We start from the raw sequence: 26,282 nt of genomic DNA, 5'->3' as shown, positions 1-26,282 counted from the left end.
TAAAATTATAAGTTTTCAATAATATTATAAAATATTAAAGAAAAAGAAAAAAATTAATAAATAGTAGAAATAAAAAGTTATTAAAATTACAATATAGAAATTCAAAAATTTAAGACAAAAAGATAAAAAAATATACTTAAAAAATTATTAAAATTAAAATATAGAAATTCAAAAATTTTAAGTGAAAAGATAAAAATATACTTAAAAAATTATTAAAATTAAAATATTTAAATATATAATAATATTATTACAAATAAATTAAAATATATAAAATAAAAATAAAATGATTAAATAATTTAAAAATTGAAAAAATAAAATATCATAAATATTATTTAAATAAATTACTAAAAATATAAAATATAAAAAACTGTACCGGTACCCTCTCAAATAAGATGGGTACCATAGAATTTCTCTTATAATTATTTATCTCTCACATGTTATAATTCACTTTTTTCTATTTCCATACATTATCTTTCTCATTTATTTGTTTCTTTCCTGCCAAAGGGACTCTTATTCCTGTCAATACAAAGAAAATTCACATTATTAAACTATATAAAATTTTATCTAATAATAATAACAACAAAGTATTGAGAAAAAAAATGTGAATTATTTAGCCATCTTCCCGAAATAATTGTTGAAGATAACAACAATCTAGAATCCAACGTGGTCCCATGACAAGGATGATATGAACTTTTAGCCACTTCCAATGCCCATCCATCATGCCACTCCCACAACAAACAACACCTAATTAAGATAAGTACGTGTGGTAGAGTGGAACTTTGCCATCTGCACCATTTTAATTAACTCTTTCTCCTTATCAAGTAACCTTCCCTCTGCTTCCAGCCCCTTCATTCCAAACCTCTCTTTTTTTGCTCATAAAAGATCAATGGCATCTTGGTTGTTGGGAACGTCTAGGATCTTAACTCATCATAAACACCTTCACAAAACCCTCCCCTCCTTCTTCTTAGCTTCTTCTTCTTCACCCTTCTCACGTCATGAATCCACCAAAGCTCAGGCACAATTGGAAATATTGGACCATGATGTCACCGGCGATTACTCTACTCAGGTAATTATCATTTGAATTAGTGTAACTAAACTTCACCTTAACAACTCATCATCTATGCCAACTTTTCAAACTCTTAGAACTCCATATATATCCTCTCTATTTGCTTTAAGGAGTCTATGAAACATTCAAATGGATGGATCAGTTTTTTCCCCTCTTATTTATGAGAGACACGTATAATATAGTAGATGTCGGATTTGAATGTCTCACGGACTCCTTAATTATAAGGTAAATCGATTCATCAATGTCTGTGAAATATGGTTTAAATTTTATTTTTATAACTAGATATGGTTCTGTGTGTGAAATATGGTTTAAATTTTATTTTTATAACTAGATATGGTTCAATTTTTAGATAATAATATCACGAACTCCATCATGCATGTTGAGTATTATCGAGTTTCTTCACACATATAATTGTCTTGGCGAGATATTATTCGTTTTGGGTCGAAGTCTTTACAGATTTATTTTTAGACATCACTCAAAAGATCTTTCTACTAATAAAAATAATTATGTATATATAAATCTATGTTCATTCTCTTATTTAAACAAAGACTTTATTTGTATCTCAACAATCCATTTATACATTAAACGATTTACTTAACGAAAATTTCTATTCGAATAATTTGTCGTATATGAAAAGTTTTCGGACCAACACTAATTAATTACCATATAACCACAATATCACGTGTAAAATTAGGTGGAGAATATCTCTGATAAAAAAATCTTATAATACTTAATAATAATTAATAGTATAAAATTATAAAAATATTTAACTGTAAATGTAATTATTAATTAATCACTTGAAAAACTAGTTGTATTTATATGTGCGATTAATGATAAGTTAGGTATGCACCTTGGTACGTACAAAACTTAATTACAATTATGTTGGTTCCAATTTCCAAACTTGCAGTCTTATTCGTAGGCTATCTTTAAGTTGTCCGTACCTTTTGATGGCTCTTCTTTCGACCGATAAGATATGTGAATGATGTTACGTCGAAGTGACAAAGTAACACGTTCAATAGTGTTATTGCCGTAGAATATATCCATAAAGATATAATAAAAAAATATATTTATGCGTTTTATTAAATTGTTTATTTTAATAATTAATTCATTGCATAATCTTGTCTTTTGTGATTACCAATATCCTTAGCTTTATTGATATTGTAGTTGATTTTTAAACTGAGAAAAATAATTTTAATATTGTTAAAATTTTGAAAGAAACTAATTTCTGTTAAAATTGATAGATATTTATGTGAATATATACTATTATAAATAAAAAGTTTTTTGTGATTAAATAATATCAAGAGATAATATATTATATAGAATTGTTTATGTCTTATCCTCTAACAACTACCTTTCGGATATGCTTTTGTAAAGATTGTATATAATTAAATAATGAAATAATATCTTAGCTATATTTTCAAAAAAAACAATCACTATAATAGTTAATAAATTTACTGTATATAAAAATTGTTATTGAATGAACATATAAAGGGAAATCTAGTTAAATTCTTTTAGTATTTAACTCTCACTTAGATTTTACATGATCGAGCCACAAAATAAAAGAAGATTTTTTTTATAAAATTTTTCTTAAAAGAGTAACGTTTATTTTCTTAAAAGCTTAGCTAGGGATGGAAGAAATAAAGAAAAAAAAGGTAATTTTTTTAAGGAAAAAAAGCATATCACAACTTATTGTTCTATAAAATTTTGATTTTATTTATTGTCCATGAGTTGATCCATATGATAAAGTCAGGAGTTCCTAAAAAATAGTAGAGACATGTGCTGATGTGACTGACTGCTTATTATTAAAGTTGGTATCACGTGTAAAACACGATGCTTGTATAATTTGTTTGCAACTTTTATTTTTTTGATAAAAAAAATTATAAAAATAATCGTAACGAGGATTGAAGTCAGGTTCTCATGTTTTTAACTATCTTAATTCCTTCCCACTTAAAAGGAAAAGAAAAGAAGAGAAAAAAAATATAGAGAATTTTTTTTAAAAATAAAATAAAAATAAAAATTGTTTGAAAAAAGAAAGAATAGAAGTCGATTATTTTTATAAATAATTTTATTTATTTTGATGACCATGTTAATAAATAATTTTATTTTAAAAATCAATAAAAATTATTATTATTATTTTATTTTATTATTTATATATAAAACTGCTCCATATGTTGAAACCACACACACATACAAATCCAAAATCACCATCCCTCAGAGGAAACACAGTAGGAAAAAGGGATAATGATATATATTTTTTATTTAATTAAGAAGTAAAGAAGAAAAAGAATAAGAAAAGATAAAAATGACTTTTGCAAACAAAAGTTCGATTTTATAATTTTTATTTCAATTCAAATTTTATATATTTTCATCTGTCCCCTTTTTTATTTTTATTTTTTTTACCGAAACATAGCATATATATATATATATATATATTTTTTTATAATTGACATTAATTTAATTTAAAATTTAAAAAATTTTAGTTCGTCAAATTTAAATTAAATTTATTTTTTATATCTCAAATTTAAAATTAGTTTTTAAAATTTTTAATTTATTTTTTATTTTAATCCTTACTATTAAATATTCATCCGTTTATAATTAAAATGGTAATGTTATCCATCTTCGATTCCTTATCAAGTAACGAGAGTCATAAATAAAATAAAATAAACAATAAAGCCCCACACCCATTGATTGATTAATTTATTATTCCATTGCCACTTTTAACTTTCTTATATGATCTTAATTTGATTCTTATATATGTAGGACATTTTTAATTTGATCCTTACATAACTAATATATTTTTAATTTGATCGTCTTATATATATATATATAAGGACTAAACTAAGAATGAATATTACATAGGTAAGGACTAAATTAAAAATGTTATATATTAAATTAACAATATTTAATAGATTTAACGGTGTTAAAAACTAAGTTGATTACATTTATTTTTATTTGATAAGGAGATGTACTCCTTTTCACCAACTCAACACAGCAAGGATAAAGTCAGTTGTGACACTGTTTAATCTATTCTTAAAAATGAGTTATATTACAAATTAAGGAAAATACAAAATTGGAGTTTAAAAATATCCTGGGCTTACCACTTATAAGCCTTAAATTGACAAACCGAACAATTAAAACTATAAAGTTTATTTACTAGGTAAATTTATTTAAATGTCATTTATACAGAATATTTATTTAATAGATAAATTTTAGATTTTAATATAAATTATTAACACAAATAATTTAAAATTCATAATTTTCTGATATTATTATTGATATAGTATAAATTATTAACAAAAATAATTTAAAATTCATAATTGTCTAAACTCAACTAATTACCCGTGATGTGTAGTTGAGTCAGACCAGCAATAATGCAATAAGTGGGTAGGAAAATCTTTTCAAATAGCTTGTTAGGCCAAGTTTTTAATTCACTTTGAATCTTTGAGAGCGATGTAGTCTATTTAATTTGGTGGGTCAATTTCTCGATTTATCTAATTTTGATGAATTAAATTAGATAAATAAATTCATTAATCCATCCAAATTCACTTCATCAAACCTATCAACCTAGTGATTCATTTGTCAATTCGATGGATCAATCCATTAATTCATCTTTTAAGAAAGCTTTTAAAAGATAAATTTATTGTAAATTTATATTAGATCAATATTTTTATTTTATATTTTAATTTTTTTACATAATTATTTTTATTTTATATGAAATAAAAATATATTATTTTAATCATGTTTTTTTATTAACATATTTTTAATGTATAATGCCTTTTTTTTTAATAAATTGTATTTTTTAACTCACTTTGTTTGATATTAAATCCTGTTAATTTCTTTTATAGAACTTGCCCGTCTTATTTTCATATTCATACTAGATATTATAATTTTCAATTTTTCACTCTCACCAACTAAAGATAATACTTATCTAAACTAATTATGTCTTTTAAAATAATCAAGTGAAGAAGGCCAGCTGTTAATTTAATTTAAAATACTCCATAATCTAAGCCTACGAAATCTTAATAATGAATTTATAGAAGATACTATTATTAAACTGCTCCCAAAAGATTATTATTATATTTTTTTGCTTCTCACTGTGTCCCACTGTGTCAGGTGATTGATTTTCCAGGAGGAAAAGTTGGATTTACTTCTGAAATGAAATTTATTTCCGAGTCTGCTCAGAAAAGGGTGCCCTGTTATCGTGTTCTTGATGATAATGGCCAGCTCCTTCAATACAGCAACTATGTACAGGTATCATATCATATCACATTTCAGCACTCTTATACTGTGTTCGAATGCTAAATAGAAATAAACCAATTGAGTGGAAAAAAAATAGAAGAAAAAAAAATAAGTAAATAATAAAGTAAAAATAATATTATTTAATTTAAAAAATAAATTTTTTTTATAAAATTGTTTAATTTAAATGAATTAAAAAATTAATATAAGATTATATTTTTATTCTTCTATTACATACAAAAGTATAATTAAGTGAAATAATTATTTTATTCTAATAAGTATATGTTTATTAGAATAAAACATATTTATTAGAATAAACATATGTTTACTTAAATAAAATAAGTTCTGAATACTTTTTCATTTGAGTAAATATACGTTTATTTAAATAAAGGCAATTTTCCTTGTTAATTTCTCATTTATTTTTTCATAGTTTTGTGAAGAAATAAAATATATGAATTTCACTACTTTTAATTTTATACCAAATAAATTTTCATCAACAAAACGGTCAAACTTATTTTTCCACAACTATTTCTCATCCCTCCCCACTATTTTTTTTTTTTTTTTTTTCTATTTGCTACATACATCCAAACCTAATTTTAGTAACTAAAATTTGACTCTAGCGTTGTCAGAGAAATAAATTACTGTTATATTTCTCTACAATATTCTTCGATTAATTCTCCTAAGAATGCATTAGATAAAAAAGAAGAAGAAAGTAATGTATATAATATTTCAAAAACATAACATTTTTCAGGATTAGTAGAAAGTTTATAAAGAACATTGTTACTTAGTGGCTGGATATTAGCACAACTGATTGTGGAATAATCTCTGCACAATAATTCAACAGATTAGCAAGGAAATTGCTGTGAAGATGTATTCTGACATGGTCACTCTTCAAACTATGGACAGCGTACTCTATGAAGTGCAGAGGCAAGGTAGAATTTCCTTCTACCTCACCTCAATGGGGGAAGAAGTAGTTAACATTGCATCCGCAGCTGCACTTTCTCCTGATGATGTCATATTGCCTCAGGTTTGAAAATGATTATTGAGGTGTTAAAATTCAACTCCTTGATTATTATGATTTTTGAAACTCTAAAATATTTCAGCTTCAAGTAGCCTAATCTTTTTTTTATTCACTAGTAAATAAGAGAGCAAAATGAACAACTCTATCACAGATTTTTATGACATGCACACATACATGTTTGTTGATAATGAAAATGTGTATCATGTTGTCACTGCCAGTACCGGGAACCTGGAGTTCTATTGTGGCGTGGTTTTACACTGCAACAATTTGTTCATCAATGCTTTGGAAACACACATGATTTTGGGAAAGGCAGGCAAATGCCTATACATTATGGCTCTAACAAGCTCAATTACTTCACAGTGTCATCCCCCATTGCGTAAGACACACCTACTATTGTATAGAACATGTTCAAATCATTGCAATTAATCACATTGTTAATTTGTGACATGCTCTCTGAACAAGTTAATGTTGTTTGGCAAGAAATTCAGAACACAACTTCCTCAAGCTGTAGGCGCTGCTTATTCCCTTAAAATGGATGGGAAAAGTGCATGTGCTGTCACTTATTGTGGGGATGGTAGTACCAGTGAGGTTAGTGGAAATGAACCATCTTACTCTTAATTAGTAATAAAATGGAACACCATTGATGCTTATTGCTATTACCTGATCACATCAAATATTGCAGGGAGATTTTCATGCAGCTATGAATTTTGCAGCAGTAATGGATGCCCCTGTTGTTTTCATCTGTCGTAACAATGGATGGGCCATTAGCACACCTGTAGAAGAACAATTTCGAAGTACTATTTTTCAATTAATTTCTTTTGTGACACTCTTTTTATAGATAAAACAAAATAAAATTAGTCCCACCATACCTATTTGATATCTCACTAAGCTTTGCTTTTTATTTGATCAAATGTATCAAGTTTAAGTCTGTGATTTATTTCAGATATTAGAAGCCCTATAAACAAATGTTTTTTCCTGTTTGGTTAGGTGATGGCATTGTAGTCAAATGTAAAGCTTATGGCACCTGGGGTATCAGAGTAGACGGAAATGATGCTCTTGCTGTTTATAGCGCGGTTCACACTGCTAGAGAAATAGCTATAAGAGAAAAAAGACCAGTTTTAATTGAGGTGAATTGATCTCCCTTCATACTAAGATGATCATTGTTGATACCACAACATTTTAGTGTTTCACCAATCTTATGCTAATTGCTGCATAACCTTTAGGCTCTCACTTATAGAGTAGGACATCACTCTACATCTGATGATTCAACTAAGTACCGGCCAATTGATGAGATTGAATATTGGAAGATGGAAAGGAATCCTGTGAATAGATTCAAAAGATGGGTAGAAGGGAATGGTTGGTGGAGTGACAAAGATGAATTGGAGCTTAGAAGCGGTATTAGGAAGCAGGTTGATTACTTAATTTTATTTTGTATATTGCAGTTTTGTCTATCTTTGTGCACACCAACGTGTTCTGATAATTTTGTTTTCGGATATATGTTACTTTGCCACACAGCTAGTGCAAGCGATTCAGGTGGCAGAGAAAGCACAAAAGCCTCCACTTGAGGACATGTTTAATGATGTCTATGACCAAATACCATCAAACCTTCATGAGCAAGAGAGACTACTTAGAAATACCATCGAGAAGCATCCCAAAGATTATCCTTCTGATGTTCCATTGTAGATATTGTCAATTCAAACAAGAAATTGTACTAAATCTGATTATCAAAATGTATAAAGGGATCGGATTTTCTTATGTAATGGTATCTTCTATTTTGAAGCTTCCAATGACTTTCACAATTAAATTAGTTTCTCGTGGAGAATATACAAGTCTCACAATGCCTAAAATAGAGAAAACTAAAGTGTATATAAGTTGAATATGTTTGAATCTATTAAGTCTAGACTTTTTAGACAATATGACACTTCTCAAACTTAAATACTAACTAGCCTAACTAGCCTAAGAACACTCTCCTAGCCTGCACTCCACATGTCAACATGGTATTAGAGTCTTGTGACTTCTAAGGTAATGAGGCGTGGGAAATGCCCAAAATCCGTGGGTAATGAGGTGTTTCCGATGGATTATCGACGGACACTAATCCGTCGGTAAATTGGTCGTCTGAAATTTACCCACGGATTTATCCGTGGGTAACTTTCCCACGGAATCCGTGGGAAATTACCCGAAAATTATAATTTTTTTTTTAATTTTAATAAATTTATTAATGTAACAACCCTCATACTTGGCCTCTCAAGGGTTCTATTTCACGATATTTCATTGTTTAGTGTGTTCTAACCTTACTTGTGCAATTTCTAGGAAACTTCCCAGAAGGTCACCCATCCCTGTACTACTCCAGGTCAAGCACGCTTAATTGTGAAGTTCTTATGAGAAAGCTACCCAAATGTATATGTATGTTGTCAGTATAACTTGTACAAATTAATTCATTTAAGTCATTCTCAAATATACAATCTCATATTTATACTATAATAATAATATATAATAATTTTATATTACAAATAATAATAATTAATAATAATAATAATATATTTAATTATTATTTATTTATATGTACTTACTTTTATAATTAACGTCTACTTATTTTTATTTAAAATTATAATTTAAATTATTTAATTTTATAATTTATAATGCTAATATAATTTAAAAAATTATAAATATTTATTTAATACATACTTATAAATTAAATTTTAATATTTTAAATAAATTATTAATTAATTTAATATATTTATTTACCTTAAATCAAACATATAAAATTCAAAAAATGTATTTATCCTTGTTGTTTTTTTTTCTTCTAATTATCAACTATTAATAAAATACTAACTTAAAATCTTATCTAAATATATATAATATTCTCATATCAAATTTAAAATCAGATATTAGTTATACAAAAATATTAAGATCATATAGTAAAACCAGATATTAATTATACAAAAATATTAAGATCATATAGTAAATTATCAATAAGATTTTAGTTAAATAATTTAAAATAACTAATATTTCAATTATATTGTTAATTCACAAATAATTTATTCCAAAACTAATTAATTTTTTATATTAATTATTAGTAAAATTTAGTAACTTTTAATTTAACAATTAATTAGATCGATAAAATTCAACACACGCCATGAGTTACTGAGCGGAATAACTTTATCAAAGAGTTATTTTATAAGTTATCTTAAATCAAACATATAAAATTCAAAAAATGTATTTATCCTTGTTTTATTTTTTAATTATCAACTATTAATAAAATACTAACTTAAAATCTTATCTAATAATATCATAATATTTTCATATCAAATTTAAAACCATTTCTTACATTTTCAACAAATATAAATTTGTCTAAAATATTTCATCAATAATATAGCTTTTCCTACAAAAATTTTCTCATCGAAAATATAAATTTTTCAACGGATTTAATTTTGTTTTATAAGAAATCATCTTCGATTAATATAACATTTTGTATATATGATTTAAGAGTAAAATATTTTTAATTTAACGGTTATATATTCTAATTTTATTTGTAATAATATGATATATTTAAATAATTTAATTTTAATAAATTTTTTAAGTACATTTTTGTCTTTTCACTTAAAATATTTGAATTTTCATATTTTAATTTGAATTATTTTTTAAGTATAATTTTGCCTTTTCGTCTTAAATTTTTGAATTTCTATATTGTAATTTAAATAATTTTTTATTTCTATTATTTATTAATTCTTTTCTTTTTTAATGTTTTATAACATTATTAAAATTTTATAATTTTAATCTCTCTAATTTTATCTTACTTTTTATTTTATAAATATAATTTGGATTATTCATTTTATAATTAAATTAATTTTTTTAAATTTTTTATGAGTTTACATTCTAAGAATGTATTGAAACTCCTCAATTTTGAATTAAAAGAAAAATAATTTTTCACAGAATTTCCCACGGATTAGTCCGTGGGAAATTACCCACGGATAAATCCGTGAGAAATCCGTGGGAAATTTTGTGAAAAATTATTTTTTTTAAATTCAAAATTTTATTAAATAATTATCTTATTTAAATATATTAAATCAATCATAATTATGTAAATCAAAACAAGTTCATTCATACAAAATAAAATGTCATACATAACAAATAAAGTTTAGGAGTTCAAATTTAAAAATAACATATAGTACGATCAGTAGTAGAATTATAACATAATGTTTAATAATCAGAATATTCATGTTGTTGCTATCTAATAATCAAATATTGAGGAATTTCAATACATTCTTAGAATGTAAACTCATAAAAAATTTAAAAAATTTAATTTAATTATAAAATGAATAATCCAAATTATATTTATAAAATAAAAAGTAAGATAAAATTAGAGAGATTAAAATTATAAAATTTTATTAATGTTATAAAATATTTAAAATGAAAAGAATTAATAAATAATAGAAATAAAAAATTATTAAAATTAAAATATAGAAATTTAAAAATTTAAGAAAAAAAGACAAAAATATACTTAAAAAATAATTCAAATTAAAATATAGAAATTCAAATATTTTAAGTGAAAAGACAAAAATATACTTAAAAAATTATTAAAATTAAACTATTTAAATATATAATCATATTATTTCAAATAAAATTAGAATATATAAAATAAAAATTAGTTAAGGGTACGATTATCTATTAATTTTTAGACAAAATCAGTTACAAGATGACGTATATTTCTCTTTATCTATTATATAGATAATCAAACAACTATATATTTAACTATTTTTCTTCTATTCATTTTCTCTGTCTTTATCTCTACTTTCTATATATAGATTCATTGAAGTTTTAAATACTCATATTTATACTCGTTACTTTGTATTTTACTGATTTACTTAAATATAAAATTCAGAAATCAATAAAATGTAAATATAAGAAATTACTACAACTTAAAGAGGGATTTTTAAATCAATCAGTTATTAGGAACAAAAATAATTATTTAGTGTAATTATTTTAACTTTAATGTTTTAAGTTTTAAATAAAGAAGATTTAATATAGAAAAAATTCCATTAACCCCTACTTGAAGTTTTTCTCAATAACGTCATACATATATCTCTTCTCAATTTTTTAAGTGAGTATTAATTTTCTTATTTATTTATTTAAGTGGCACATACAACTACTTATATATGATAATACTGTTTATATACTATTAAGAGAAAATAATTTATTAATACAAATATCAATAATTAAATGAGATTTGATCTCTTATTTCATTATTTCAACTTTTTTGAAATTTTTTAAATATCATGCACACTGTGATTTAAAAAAATATATTAAATTTAAGTAATAATTTTAAAAATGAATTGAAAAAAATCTTATTTTCAAAATTGAAGATCAATGAAAGTTTTCATCAAAAATGACATAGTATTGGATGTAATTTAGAAATAAATGATAGATACATATATATGATTTGCAAAACATAATTTAACTTTTTTTTTCCCTTATTTAATTAATAACGTTATTTTCAAAGAGATGAGTGATTTTTAAAAATTAAAGAAAAGATGTGTTATTCTTAAATTTGAACGTCATGTGTTGGTATTTTTCAAGATAAGTAACAAAAAACACATTTACGCTAATTAGTTTATAATTTATAATAACCTAAACATATAATTATATAAAGGTAATATAAGTCATACCTCACACACTTTGATTTATATTTATCTTATTTATATTTTGAAAACACCCATATAATAATGAAAATATGATATAGTGCATTGTTGTGTGTATTGATGCGATTAGGATTGGTTGCATTTGAAAAATAATTGGCTTAAATTTTATTTAATAATTTCAGAGGTGGGAAACTCTGTCAGAAATTTCAGACGGATTTTAATCCGTGGGAAACTTCGTCAAAAATTTTAGACGGATTTAAATCCGTGGGAAATTTCGTCGAAAATTTCAAAATTCCGTCAGAAATTTCCCACGGATCTAAATCCGTGGGAAATTTCCGACAGATTTTGGTCTGTGGGAAATAATCCGTAGGAAATTTGACTTTTTCTTGTAGTATATAGGCCTAACAATATGTATCTAAAAATCACGAAACACAAACTAAGAGAAAAAAAATGGACTTGATGGGGAATTTTGAGGAACATGCAAGCCCTCCATTGATTCTATTATATCTAGACTTTTAAACATGATACCTGTCAAACTTAAACACTAACTAACTCAACCACAATCTCATAGACTGTACCCCACATTTCAACAGTTCCATAATAGCCTTATTTAATACAACATTTCAACGTAAATTTTAGTCCTTGGAATCGAGTATGAAACCAAAAACTTGAAACAAACACAACTTCTCAAATCAATAAAAATAATGCACATAATATTCCCATTGAAGATAAAATTATCATTCATCAAGAAGCAAATAAACTTAGGTTGCACAGGCATAGATTAGCCAGTTTGGTTCCACAAAAATTAAACATTGGGTGCATCAAGTGGTCTACCTATTTCTCTCACACGTAAATTATATACTAACAAAAACTTTATTAATATTAACCATGTCCTTAAGAATAATCCATGTATATCTATGTGCTCAATTTAAGTGGGCACCCTTTGCAGATGCACAAAACACTGCTCTATAGTTTGCATTGCGGATTGCCTATACCATAGATATAAAAATATTGCAATTATTGTATCAGGGCCTATGTCTATGCAAAATATTGCCCAAAGGGATAAAGCTAATTATTTTTTATTTGTTTAATACTCTTTCATGTTTGTTGCTTTCTTGACCGGAAGGAATGTTGAGTGTGTCAACGCAATGAAGGGGAAAGGAATATGGAATAGTTTAAAGCTGAGAAATGACAGATTCAAATAGTTTACAAGTGAAGAAAAAAGAGAATCTAGAATCTTTGCAAGCATGTCCGAAAGCAAACACTAACCAACCATTGTCTTCAAGTTCCTCGTACTCTTCCCCTCTTGGCACTGTCCAAGGCGGCATAGTTTGCTTCTATTTATGTCTCAACGAATATCCTCAAGCATATTATCTCGGTTACTTCACATCGAGAGAGAGATGACTAGTGCTGCTGTTTTGGAAGGGGAGAAGAACATGCTTCTGTCCTTGAATCATTGGACGATCATCGATATCATTTCTCACTCCTCTATGCCACGTACAGTTATCACGTTATTGCTATTTTGCTTTTCTGGATCACCCCATTTCATGTCAACGTTGAAGCTTTAACATCATCAGAAATTGCGTATGGATAGCCCTCCTTCTGCATCTTACGTCATCTTTGCATGTGATGCCACTAGGGACCGCACTGAACACGAGATCAAACTCGTTGTTAATCATGTTCGTACCAGGGGTGTCTTTCTTTCTTCTGGTGACAAGTTGCTTGTGCTATGTGTCTTGCATAAGGTGTCTCACCCTAGTAAGTGTTATTGCAGATAGATACTGTTAGCAACAAATATTACAATTAGTGCTACTAAGGTGTTGAATGATATTCTTGTATACGACCGTAAGTATGTGTAATTTGATAGGATCACCGGAAATGAATTATTGTCCATGATATTTGTTGAAAATTGTTATAATTTTATTTTTAAAAAGACGTTTCGATCCGATAGATTAAAGAAGGATAACATTCATAAATTTGTCTTAACCTCGATTCATCTCGATTTTTAAATGATATAAAAATTTTAGACATCGAACAATGATACAAGCTTAGAAAGGCTTCCCAAAGCTTTTTTATTTGAAAAAAACAAAAAAAAACCCTACCTTTTTTAAACTTATATCTAAACATGGTTGATAATTATCTCGTTTTACTTGATTCAAATTGATCTGAAGCATCAGTTTGTGTATAGAAGGAAAGTTGGTACTTATTACTAATATAGATAGGTAGATTGTTCCTTCAATGCGTTGTTTACTCATTGCATGACTATTATGTTCCTCCTTTTGAATTGACAGTGGGGTACCAGACATTACCTTGTCCCGAGTCTTTTGCTGGCACCAGCTTTCGTGCAATGGAGGAAGAAGTCAAAAAGAAAGTTGATACATATGCAAGTGAGCTTTTATCAAGTTATGAAGATTTTGAAAGTGAAGGGGTACATTATTTAAGTTCTAGAGAGCTTTGCAAGTACTCTTAACAAATGCATGCTTGTAACTCCTCAACGTGGCTGTAAATAACATAATATCAGAACGAATGCTTTCAAGTGCTATTATTTTCTAAATTGAAGTAATTAGTAACTAAATACCTTCATGTGCAGCTTAGTATCGAAGTTAAAGTCACCGCGGGATTTCCAATTAAACAGGTTCTTTTACAAGAGGTCACAAACTATAATGCATCTTGGATAATACTTGACAGGTGTATATCACAAACTATAATGAGAATATTACCAAATAAACTTGTCTTATCCTAATCTGGCAATAGGCATATCCAATAGTGATACATAGGTTTATAAACTTTCATTTTTCTTGGTTTCTCCTATTTATTTTCTTCTGATAGTTTTCAACTTTATTGGGTAAATTTGAACAGACATCTTCGGCGCGACATGAGATACCACCTTAACAAGATGCCATGTAAAGTGGCATTGGTTAAAGATGACTTGTCTCTGGATATCTGGAGATCTCAATATGCACATGACACAAAGGTCATAGAAACAAAGTTTGTATATTCTTTGTCAAAGTTGGTGTCTCTATCAGATTGTCATAGCGTTGAAGACATTGAGCAGTCTATTATCTCTTGCAAAAGTTATCCCCATTCTATATATTCTTCTGATAGCTCTAGTACGATTAGGAGCTATACAAAGCAGTCAAATAAGGATAACAGGTCGCGGGAGCACTGTTCCATATCAGATTTTGGGTCTTCTTCTAAGCAAGAAAGATCAGGTCAAGAAGCCTGTTTAAACCTTTTACCCTATACTTACTGATTTTTCATTTTAGGTCTGTTTGGAAAAAAAATTTCAGAAATATTTTTAGAAGACAAAAATGAGATATATAAGTTTCTTCATTAACTAAAATTAACTACCAATAAATTAATTTTAGAAGCTCTCTTATATTAGCTTACGCTTTACATCTTGTGGAATATTATAATTATAATGTGGTATTTGGTTTCTTGGGGTGCCCGTATAATGTATTCAAGATAGTCCTTACTTCTTTGTAATAAATAAGAGTTTTAATTATCACGCAGGTACAAGCATCAAAGGAGAATTTAAGCATTTGATTACTTCTCAGATTGATCAAAAGCAAAACCAATGTGACTTTCTGCCAAAACATTCAGATGCACCGCTTCTTTGTACTGGCTGTGGGACAAGAACTGAGTTGTCTATCAAGGAATCAATGAGGTTCAGCTATTCTGACATACAACTTGCAACAAATGATTTTTCAATGGATAACTTATTAGGTGAAGGTGGATATGGTCACGTATATAAGGGTGTGCTTAAAGATGGACAGCAAATTGCTGCAAAGGTAAGGAAAGAAGAAAGTTCACAAGGATTTTCTGAATTTCATTCTGAGGTGTACGTCTTAAGTTTTGCTCGACACAAGAACATAGTGATGCTGTTGGGTTACTGTTGCAAAGGAAAGAAAAATATTCTGATTTATGAATATATTTGCAACAAGTCTCTCCATTGGCATTTATTTGGTAAGTGCCTGTTTTGTGCTGCTATATCTTATGCTTTTAAGTCTCAAAATTATATTTTATGTCAACTATGTATGGTTTACTTTTTATGGGTATGCGAAAACGTGCATTTTTGTAGAAAATAATGAAGCGGTTCTAGAGTGGCACCAAAGGTATGCTATTGCTATTGGGACAGCAAAGGGATTGCGTTTTCTGCATGAGGAATGTCGTGGTGGTCCTATTATTCATAGGGACATGCGACCAAGCAATATACTTCTAACCCATGATTTTGTTCCCATGGTAAGTTTAAGGTAGCACAAATGCTTCATTCTCATTCTCTTTTTGTTCCTATGCTATTCATCTTTCAAACTCTTAAAGCTATAATATAATACATGTTGGGGAATAAGCAAGTCACACATTAAGAAAATTAAAAAACTAAATTGTACATCAAGTCTGCAATTAAACAATAGAGGGGATATTCGAGAAAATACAAGTTTCACATTGGACATTAGTTTTTCAGCCTCTGGCTAAATCTTCCATTAATTTATGTCTTTAACCAATTAGTTTTTTTTTAACCACGCATAAACAGAAAAAAAAATACTAAATAATTCATTTGATAGGACTAATTTTATGTGCAGAACAATTTATAAAGTAAAATTAAGTGGCACAATAAACTTCTACAAACGAAAAATTTATTTGCTAGCTGACCTTTCATTTTTTTGATAATATTATCAGTGACCCTTTGAATCTAAATTCCCCTTTCTAGATTTTATATTTACATATTAATTTTGAGACCGTCCATGTCTCCTTAATGTATTTGCAACTATAAACTACTTCCTTGATATTGATGCCTTTGTAACTTCTTTTAAATGATCCATTGTGGATAATTTGGTGTTCAAGGACTAACTTCCCGCAGGTTATTGTGATGACAATAGGGGATGAGTGATTTGAATTAATTGATGTGTTATAAATGCAGCTAGGTGACTTTGGCCTTGCTAAATGGAAGACTGGTGATGACACTCTACGAACAAGGATAATGGGCACAATGGGGTGAGGATTTGTTAATATAGGGTGCCAAATTACATGGTTCGAAATGTCAAACTCAAAAAACTATCTATAACAAAAAAATCATTGTTTTTGTTAATGTAGATACCTTGCTCCCGAGTATGCCGAAGATGGTATTGTTTCTGTGGGATTAGATGTGTATTCTTATGGCATTGTTCTGTTACAGTTGATATCAGGACGCCAGGTTGGCAATTCCACTAATCCAGAACGAGAACAATCTCTCCGACAATGGGTATCTTCGATTGTTTATGTCTTCAAATATTTGCAAAATTCTACTATATTCAAAGCCTTTTGATATTTTATACTCAAAATATAACTAACCTTGACAAATTCTGCATGAAAACATTTAGGCTGAGCCAATTATTGAAAAGTTGGCTTTACATGAATTGATTGACACCCGTCTAGGAGAATCATATGACACTTATGAACTCTACCTCATGGCTAAAGCAGCACACTCGTGTGTTCAAAGGAAGCCTGAGAAGCGTCCATCAATGGGACAGGTAGTTAATTGGACCTAATTTCTTTGATCTCATTTTTACTTTTATTAAGAAATTTCAATTTAGATTTAATGTTGCCAAATATCTTTCATTTGTTAGTGCAAATTACAATTAACACTTGTTCTTTAGGTTGTGCGGTTTCTTGAGGGAGAAAGTAGCCACTTTCACTCCTTGGAAGATCAATTTTTACCTAAATAGTGGTTAAGGTTTCATCGATTCTTTATGGGTGGTTTCTTTTTTTTTTTTTTGTGTGTTCTTTTCAGGATCTTTGCTTTGGTTTCTCCCTTTTATTTTTGTACTTGGGGAGATTATTTAGTTTGTAAAAAAGGATTGACTAACGCGTCAGTTTTCTCTTATCATGATGGAACGGATGCAAATCACTATATTATATTTTTTTTTTGCATTTTTCATTCTATGAAAAAAAATACACCTAAAATAATAATAAGATAGAATAATTTTTTAATTAAGTGTCATTTTAAAATTGAGAGATAAGGAAAACAAGAAAGTTAATTCCTATCCCCTCCGTAGGGTGTGTTTGGTTACGGAAAATATTTTCTATTTTTATTTTTTGTTTTCATTTTAAAAAAATAATTTTCGTTTTCAAAATTTAAATTTAAAAAAATATGTTTGATTTAACTATTTTCAATAAAAATTCATAAAATACTTTTCGTATAAAATTTACAAGTAAAATCATTCTACATATATAAATTATAATAATTATTTATGGTAAGTGAGTTTTACTTTCTTAATGTACAAGTGTCTCTTATATTTTTTTTAATATCTCACTACTAGAAAAGTGTCATTTTCTTGCGAATTTTCCTGCAAAAAAATATTCGCAGAAATTTTTTGTAAATTTTTTTGCAAAAAAATATTTGCAGAAATTTTTTACGAATTTTCCTGCAAAAAAATATTCGTAGAAATTTTTTGCGAATTTATTCGCAAAAAATAATTTACAGATATTTCTTACAAATTTTGCTACAATTTTAATAATTATAGAAATTTTTTGTCACGGTAAAAATTTGCAGAAAATATTATAAGAATTTTATTTTGTTTCTTGCAGATTTTTTTGTAAAAATAAATTCGCAAGTAATGTTTACTAAATTGGTAGAAAAATTTTGCAGGTAACTTTTCCTGCGAATTTTCCTATAAATTTTAATCTGCAAGAAAAATAAAAAAAAATATTTATATTTATAAGTTTAATATTTTAAAAAAACTTCAAGTCCTACATCGATTGAAAATAAAACAATTAAAAAGTATATAAGTTGGGGCAACACTTATCTTACAAGTTGATTTGTATGGTTGAATATTAAGCTTATAATCTACAATCTTAGAATTTAAAAGATTATGTATCACATGTTAGAGGCATGGAAACAAATGTTTCGGATGAATTAGTAATTTCTTTAATTTTTTTCGTAAAAATATTCTTGCAAAATTTTTTGCAAAAAAATTCGCAAGAAACTTTCCTACGAAATTTTTTTTTTGCAGGAAACTTTCTTGCAAATTTTTTTTGCAGGAAACTTTCCTGCAAATTTTTTTCGCAAGAAATTCCGCAGAAAAATTTCCTGCAAATTTTAAAATTTACAAAAATATATTATCCACGAAGATATTACTTGTAGATAAAATTTCGCAGAAAAATTTGCAAGAACAACGTTTCCTGCGAATTTTTCATAAAAATTCGCAGGAAAAGTCATATGTAATAAAAAAAATTCTAGTAGTGTCTAGTGAAATCTATTATCTAAACAAGTAGCAGCTGAACATCAAAATAAAATTATAATTTGATCTTCAAAAATTCAAATATTATCCTTATGATCACTTTTATATTTATTTTAATATTTTTAAGTTTTTATCTATTTGAATTTTGAATATATCATTTTCCTATTTATTTCAATTTTATTTATAATATTTACTTATAAATTTAATTTTTATATTTTGTAATCAATATAAATTTTTATGTAAAAACTAAAATATAACTTATATTGTTTACAGATATTTATTTGCAAATATTAATATAATTAATATTCAAATATAATATTGATTTGTTTATATAATTGATTATAAATTTTAATAATATAAAATAAAACATTTAGCTATACATGCTAAAATATACTAATTAAATAAATTATAAAATATTAATATATTGGATATGCCTAGGAAAAACATAAAGCTTCACTAAAGAAAATAGAAGACACGTAATTAACTGAGTTATGTGTATAAAAAGCACATATTCATTGAATTATGTGCGTTAAATGTAAGATTAGAAAAGAACCGGTACCGTGACTCGAAGGAAAAAATTCCAACATTTACTATCACGTCACTGTTTTCAATTGAAAACGTCATTTTATTATTTTCAAATTTGAGATTATTTTAAAAATATTTTGAATGAAAATATTTTTTGTAACTGTTTGAAGACACACTAATAATCTTCATGTGAAGATTTGGGATCTTCAGACTGAATGAGAGCTCCAGATTGAAAAGCAAAGGAGAGATACTTATGTAAAAGGCATTTTGATGCTCAAATCAAAATAAGTACTATACCGTATGGTGCCGACTAGGCCGAGCAATCCGAACATTTTGCGTACCCGAACCCGCCGAGTACCCGACACCACCGACCCTACACGAATGTACGGAACTTATCGGTACGGTCGACCAAGGTCAACGTCATTACCGGCTTAATTACGGATAAATTAATTAGCATAAACTTCGGATCAGTCCCCTAATTTCCCGGGGCCCAACCCATAATCACGGCCCAACACGAACACCTATAAATAGAACTCCTGAGAGGTACGTAACTACTTTTGACCTACCGCATTTATTACGCCGAGTACTTACTTGAGCGTTGGAGTGTCTTTGCAGGCACCCCCCCCTCTCGCTTCGGACCGCCCGGATTGAACGAGAAGACCGAGACCCAAGACCAGACCTACTACAACAAGGATAATTGAAGTGTGTATCCTAACACAGGAACATTTGGCGCCCACCGTGGGGCCGAAGAGACGTTTTCAGCCCCTTTATTAACTCTACGACTGAGACCGAGATATGGCAGTGACCCGTAAAGGACAATCAACAACGACCCAACCGACTCACAACGTTAATACCGAAGACAATCCCGCCATGACTAACCAAGAGCGTTACCCGTACGGAATGCCCCAAACTCAACCGGAACCCGTGATACAGCAGGTCCAGCCGAATACTGATCAAACCCGACCAAATTTACAAGACGACCTCCGCGCGTTGCGGGAAGAAATGGCCACCATACGCAGGCAAAGAGAAGCCGACGCCCGGGAGCTAGCCGAGTTACGGCGGCAGAATGCCGAACTCCGGAACCTGAACCAAACTTGTGTGCCGTCCACCCCCACAGCCGTGGAAGAATCTGCCTATCACGCCCCGACTGAGCCGGTAACTCGAACGCCAAGCACCTCATTGGTAGCCAACAGGGCCGAAACCACCGTCCATTCCCTAAGACACCCCTTTTCACGGAGAATAATGGAAACAACCCTCATGGATCATTGGAAAAACCTCCCAATTGAGAAATATGACGGAACTTCCGACCCCGATGAACACCTGAATGTTTTCCTGACGCAGGCAACTCTCTCCACCCAAGACGACTCGGCCCTGTGCCGAATATTTCCCACCTCACTGAAAGGAAGAGCTCTAAACTGGTTCACCAGGTTGCCGAATTCTTCCATCGACTCGTTTGGCGAGTTGTCATCCCAGTTCACTTTGCAATTTGCGACGAGCAAGCCGTACAGGACGACCTCGTTGGCTTTAGCGGGAGTGCGTCAGGAGAAGAAGGAGAGTCTGAGATGCTTCATGGACCGGTTCAACAGGATTGCCATGGAGATCGGTGATCTCAACCCAGCCGTGGCGCTGGACCGGTTGAGCACTGCCCTCAGGCCGGGACCGTTCATCAATAGCTTATGCAAAAAGCCACCTGTGGACATCAATGATCTCCGACGCCGAGCTGAAAAATACATGCAAATGGAGGAGTTGGCCGAAACAAGAAATCAAGCTAGAGCCGAGGAGAATTACAACCGGAAGGAATCTAGCCGGGAACCAACAAAAAAGATCAATGCCGACCCCTCAAATTCCCGCCCCCCGAGAGGACCACGATACACAACGTACACTCCCCTCAACGCTAGCAGGGCTAAGGTATTGGAGCAAGCCCTCTCGTCGGAAATCTTGGTAATACCAAAAAGAGCGAACACGCCCCCAAGAGCGGACAAGGCGAAAGCGTGCCGATTCCACCGAAACCGGGGGCACTCGACGGAAGAATGCTCGGCGCTAAAGGACAAGCTTGAGGACCTTATCAAGCAAGGTCACCTGAAGAACTTTGTCTCACCGCAAGACCACCGGCCAAGAGGGAGAGACGAATACAGTCGGCGAACGTCACCACCAAGAGACCGACGTCACAGGTCCCGTTCGGCCGAAAGGAAAGACCACTCACGAAATTCAAGAGAAGACAACACTCGGCCGAGAAAGATAATAAACACGATCGCCGGGGGTTTCGCCGGAGGAGGCTCCACCTCTTCGGCTAGAAAGCGGCACCTCCGGGCAGTCCGAGATGTAAATACCGTGAACCAACAGAAAGCACCGAGGATGCCGACAATCACATTCTCGGACCGAGACTTTCGTGGTGTCGACCCCATCCAAGACGACCCTATGGTGATTTCAGTCGAGATGCACAACTGCATCGTGAAGAAAACCCTGGTCGACCAAGGGAGCTCCGTCGACATCTTGTACTGGAATACTTTTGTGCAGCTAGGGATTCCCTGATGGAACTAGGTGAGGAGATTGTTGTTCCTCCACTTTGCTCCATGCTTAGGACCGAATCTCTTGAGGTAGACCTTGGATTGAAGCCTGAAATCTCCTTGAAGAAATCTTCAATGGAGGTGATGCCTTAGAAGGAGGTTCGGTTACTTCTCTTGGAGGTAGAAGCTTGAGGAACCTAGACTAAGGTTTTGAAGAACTTTGGAGAATCCTTAGAGTAGGAAATTCTCCACGGTTTCTATGAGAGACTCTTGAGAGAGAAATCAGAATTTTATTTCTCTAAATGTCAAAAGTGAGTACAAGTGTAGGAAAATCAAATATATAGGGAATAGTAGCTTGTAGGAGAAGTTATCCCTAACCATGGTTCATTAAGAACCATGGTAGGATTAACTTAAACTCCTACGGTTTAGCTAGCTTCTAGGAGAAGCTAAACCTTGACCATGATTCTTTTAGGAACCAAGGTAAGGTTAAGCTAACCTTGCTTGAGTTTAGAAGCTTGCAAGACAAGCTTCAAACTCAAGTAAGAATGCTTGAAAAATTCGGCCAAGGAGAAGGAAACAAGCTAGGCGGCCCATGGTTCAAATTGCTCCTTGATTTAATTTGAAATTCTTTGATTTGGTTTAGTTAGGTTCATCATATGATGATGAAACCTAGCTAAATCAAATCTATGAAAAATTAGGAGCAAAATGAGTCCAATATGTAAAATTTTGCCTAGGCCCAACTCTGACCCAATTTCTAAGCACACTCCCTAACTTTGCTAAATGTCACCCCCTTTTTCCTACTGAAAAATAAAGAATGAATGTGTCAACTAGGGAGGTTAAATGGAGTTAAACTCTCCAAGTAACCTACCTCAAAATCAATATACAAACACTAGAAAAAGCTAGTAAAGTGCCTCACAAATACAAAGGCAAAAATAACCTATACACAAGACTATGTATAAACTGTACAATATAAACAAGTAGAACTAAGGCCTTCTCTTCATGATAGAGCATTCCAAGTGAAGATTATCTTGGGCCTGACAAGCCCATTAGTCTTCTCTAGATCCAGCTCTTCTTGTATCCTCCTAGCCATAGCTCTGGTCACTGGGCCCTTGGCCCATGGTCTATCATCCCCTCCTTCTTGAGAAGGATTTGTCCTCAAATCTGTAGGTTCATCTTCTTCACCATAGCCTGTAAAAGGAATAAGATCACTCACATTAAAAGTGTTACTCACTCCATAATCACTGGGAAGATCTAACCTATAAGCATTATCATTTATTCTTTGGAGGACTTGGAAGGGACCATCTCCTCTTGGGTTGAGTTTAGACTTCCTTTGAGAAGGAAATCTTTCCTTTCTCAAATGAAGCCAAACCCAATCCCCTTCCTCAAAAATGAGGGCTTTCTTTCCCTTGCTTCTATCTAAAGCAGTTCTCTCATTTTGTTGTTGTATTTGAGTTTTAACCTTCTCATGCAATTTCTTAACAAATTCAGCCCTCGATACCCCTTCTTTATGAAAATAATGAGAAGAATCTGGTAGGGGTATTAGGTCTAAAGGAGTAAGAGGGTTAAAACCATATACAACCTCAAAAGGTGAGATTTTGGTAGTCTTATGGACTACCCTGTTATAAGCAAATTCAATGTGGGGCAAGTACTCATCCCAAGACTTATGGTTACCTTTAAGAACTGCCTTTAACATTGTAGATAGGGATCTATTAACTACTTCTGTTTGCCCATCAGTTTGTGGGTGACAAGTAGTAGAGAAAAGTAATTTAGTTCCTAGCCTACTCCAAAGAGTTTTCCAGAAATGGCTAAGGAACTTAGTATCCCTATCTGAAACAATGGTCTTGGGTAGACCATGAAGTCTAACCACTTCCTTGAAGAAGAGTCTTGCTATGTTGCTTGCATCATCTATTTTGTGGCAAGGTATAAAGTGGGCCATTTTACTAAATCTGCCTACTACCACAAAAATAGAATCCATGCCTCTCTGGGTCTTGGGCAAGCCCAAAATAAAATCCATACTGATATCAACCCATGGAGAGTTAGCAACAGGCAAGGGTGTATAGATGCCATGAGGCATTACTTTAGACTTTGCTTGTAAACAAGCTATACATCTAGAGCAAAACCTCTCAACATCCCTTCTCATATGGGGCCAAAAGAATTTTTCTTTTAGAAAACTTAGAGTCTTTTCAACTCCAAAGTGCCCCATGAGACCACCCTCATGACTTTCTTGAACAAGGAGTTTTCTTATAGATCCTTGGGGTATACAAATTCTTCCCTCTTTATATAAGTACCCCTCAGAAATATAGAAACCTCCTTGAGGCTTTGCTAAGCATTGGGTATAATTTTCTTTGAATTCGAGATCATTAGTATACAATTCCTTAATGTGATTAAATCCCAAGATTTGAGATCCAAGGGAGATTAACAAAGTGTGTCTCCTAGAAAGGGCATCAGCCACAACATTATTTTTCCCTTTCTTGTATTTAATCACATATGGAAATTGTTCTAAGAACTCTACCCACTTAGCATGCCTTTTGTTTAGCTTGCCTTGGCCCCTCAAATATTTAAGTGACTCATGGTCACTATGAATGACAAACTCTTTGGGAATAAGGTAATGTTCCCAAGTTTGAAGGGCCCTAACCAAGGCATAGAGCTCTTTGTCATAGGTAGGATAGTTAAGGGAGGCACCTTTGAGTTTTTCACTGAAATATGCAATAGGGTGCCCACCCTGTAACAAAACCGCCCCTATACCAACTCCAGAGGCATCACATTCTAACTCAAAAGTTTTTGAAAAATCAGGTAGAGCTAGAAGTGGTGCATGGGTAAGCTTATGCTTCAAGGTTATGAAGGCATTTTCTTGTTTCTCTCCCCATATAAATTCCACATTCTTCTTGACTAAGTCATTTAATGGGGAGGCTAGTGTGGAGAAATTAGGAACAAACCTCCTATAGAAGCTTGCCAAACCATGGAAGCTCCTAATATCTCCAACACTTTTAGGAGTGGGCCATTCTTGGATGGCCTTGATTTTCTCGGGGTCCACATGAACCCCTTTTTTACTAATTATAAACCCTAGAAAAACTACACTATCTACACAAAAGGTACATTTTTCTAAATTTCCAAAAAGTTGATTTTTCCTAAGAATATCAAAAACTTGCCTTAAGTGTCCTATATGATCACTTAGACTCCTACTGTATATGAGAATATCATCAAAATAAACTACTACAAATCTACCTATACAATCCCTAAGGACATGATTCATGAGACGCATGACTGTACTAGGAGCATTGGTGAGCCCAAAAGGCATCACTAACCACTCATATAATCCAAACTTGGTCTTGAAAGCGGTTTTCCATTCATCTCCTTCTTTGATTCTAATTTGATTGTATCCGCTTTTAAGATCAACTTTAGAAAATATGATGGCTCCATGAAGCTCATCTAACATGTCATCAAGCCTAGGGATGGGGTGTCTATATTTCACAGTGATGTTGTTGATGGCTCTACTATCACAACACATTCTCCACTTGCCATCTTTTTTTGGAACCAACAACACTGGAACAGCACATGGACTTAAGCTCTTTCGAACCCAGCCCTTCTCCAACAAATCTTGGACCTGAGACTCAATTTCTTTAGTTTCTTGGGGGTTGGTCCTATAGGCAGGCCTATTAGGTAGGCTAGCTCCAGGCACCAAATCAATTTGATGTTCTATTCCTCTAGAAGGAGGAAGGCCCAGTGGACCCTCGGGAGGAAATAAATCATCAAATTCCTTTAAAAGTGTTTTTACCCCCTTAGGTAAAGTCTCATGTCCACTAGATGTGGCAGTGCAAGAAAGAGTTCCTTTACAGAGAAGGAAATAAGAGGGTTGTTGAATCAAGAGGGTTTGTTTGGAAATTTTATTCTCTTGATTAACGACCTCTAGGGAGGGAACTCCTTTCTCCCTAGATTCCTCTTTATCCTTAAGTTTCAGAAACTTTTTTTTTTCTCTCTTTTCTTCTTTTTTTTTTTTAAATCTCTTTTCACTATCTCTTTTGAGTTTCATTTGTGCTTGATCCTCAGCCACCTGTTGAGGAGAAAGAGGAT

General features: G+C 31.0%; 2 protein-coding genes across 2 annotated transcripts; both read left to right on the top strand.

Annotated features, from left to right (window-relative positions):
* The first annotated feature begins 746 nt into the window (after positions 1 to 746).
* LOC109795117 (2-oxoisovalerate dehydrogenase subunit alpha 2, mitochondrial) lies at positions 747 to 8,110 on the top strand. Its single transcript, XM_020354540.3, has 9 exons — positions 747 to 1,066; positions 5,180 to 5,317; positions 6,147 to 6,329; positions 6,542 to 6,699; positions 6,812 to 6,911; positions 7,006 to 7,117; positions 7,311 to 7,450; positions 7,547 to 7,732; positions 7,839 to 8,110. Exons 1-9 carry the CDS (start codon positions 887 to 889, stop codon positions 8,004 to 8,006), a joined length of 1,365 nt encoding a protein of 454 aa, XP_020210129.1. The 5' UTR covers positions 747 to 886; the 3' UTR covers positions 8,007 to 8,110.
* Positions 8,111 to 12,848: 4,738 nt separating this feature from the next.
* On the top strand, positions 12,849 to 17,849 carry LOC109813263 (proline-rich receptor-like protein kinase PERK10). The gene is made up of 10 exons (XM_020377433.3): positions 12,849 to 13,720; positions 14,254 to 14,390; positions 14,553 to 14,650; positions 14,822 to 15,174; positions 15,476 to 15,928; positions 16,044 to 16,204; positions 16,881 to 16,954; positions 17,054 to 17,201; positions 17,320 to 17,469; positions 17,596 to 17,849. Exons 1-10 carry the CDS (start codon positions 13,549 to 13,551, stop codon positions 17,662 to 17,664), a joined length of 1,815 nt encoding a protein of 604 aa, XP_020233022.1. The 5' UTR covers positions 12,849 to 13,548; the 3' UTR covers positions 17,665 to 17,849.
* The last annotated feature ends 8,433 nt before the right edge of the window (positions 17,850 to 26,282 follow it).

Source organism: Cajanus cajan, chromosome 6 (genome assembly GCF_000230855.2).
Source record: "Cajanus cajan strain Asha chromosome 6, NIPB_CcT2T_4, whole genome shotgun sequence".
Lineage (NCBI taxonomy): Eukaryota > Viridiplantae > Streptophyta > Magnoliopsida > Fabales > Fabaceae > Cajanus > Cajanus cajan.
The sequence above is the reverse complement of the archived record's forward strand: the minus strand, read 5'-3'. Positions and strand labels throughout refer to the sequence as shown.

Coding starts and splice junctions, on each gene's coding strand:
- LOC109795117 (XM_020354540.3), top strand. CDS start 887: ATGGCATCTTGGTTGTTGGGAACGTCTAGGATCTTAACTCATCATAAA. Junction 6,700..6,811: donor ACAGTGTCATCCCCCATTGC/GTAAGACACACC, acceptor CAAGAAATTCAG/AACACAACTTCCTCAAGCTG. Junction 6,912..7,005: donor GGGATGGTAGTACCAGTGAG/GTTAGTGGAAAT, acceptor CAAATATTGCAG/GGAGATTTTCATGCAGCTAT.
- LOC109813263 (XM_020377433.3), top strand. CDS start 13,549: ATGGATAGCCCTCCTTCTGCATCTTACGTCATCTTTGCATGTGATGCC. Junction 14,651..14,821: donor TCTTGGATAATACTTGACAG/GTGTATATCACA, acceptor AAATTTGAACAG/ACATCTTCGGCGCGACATGA. Junction 17,470..17,595: donor AGCGTCCATCAATGGGACAG/GTAGTTAATTGG, acceptor CTTGTTCTTTAG/GTTGTGCGGTTTCTTGAGGG.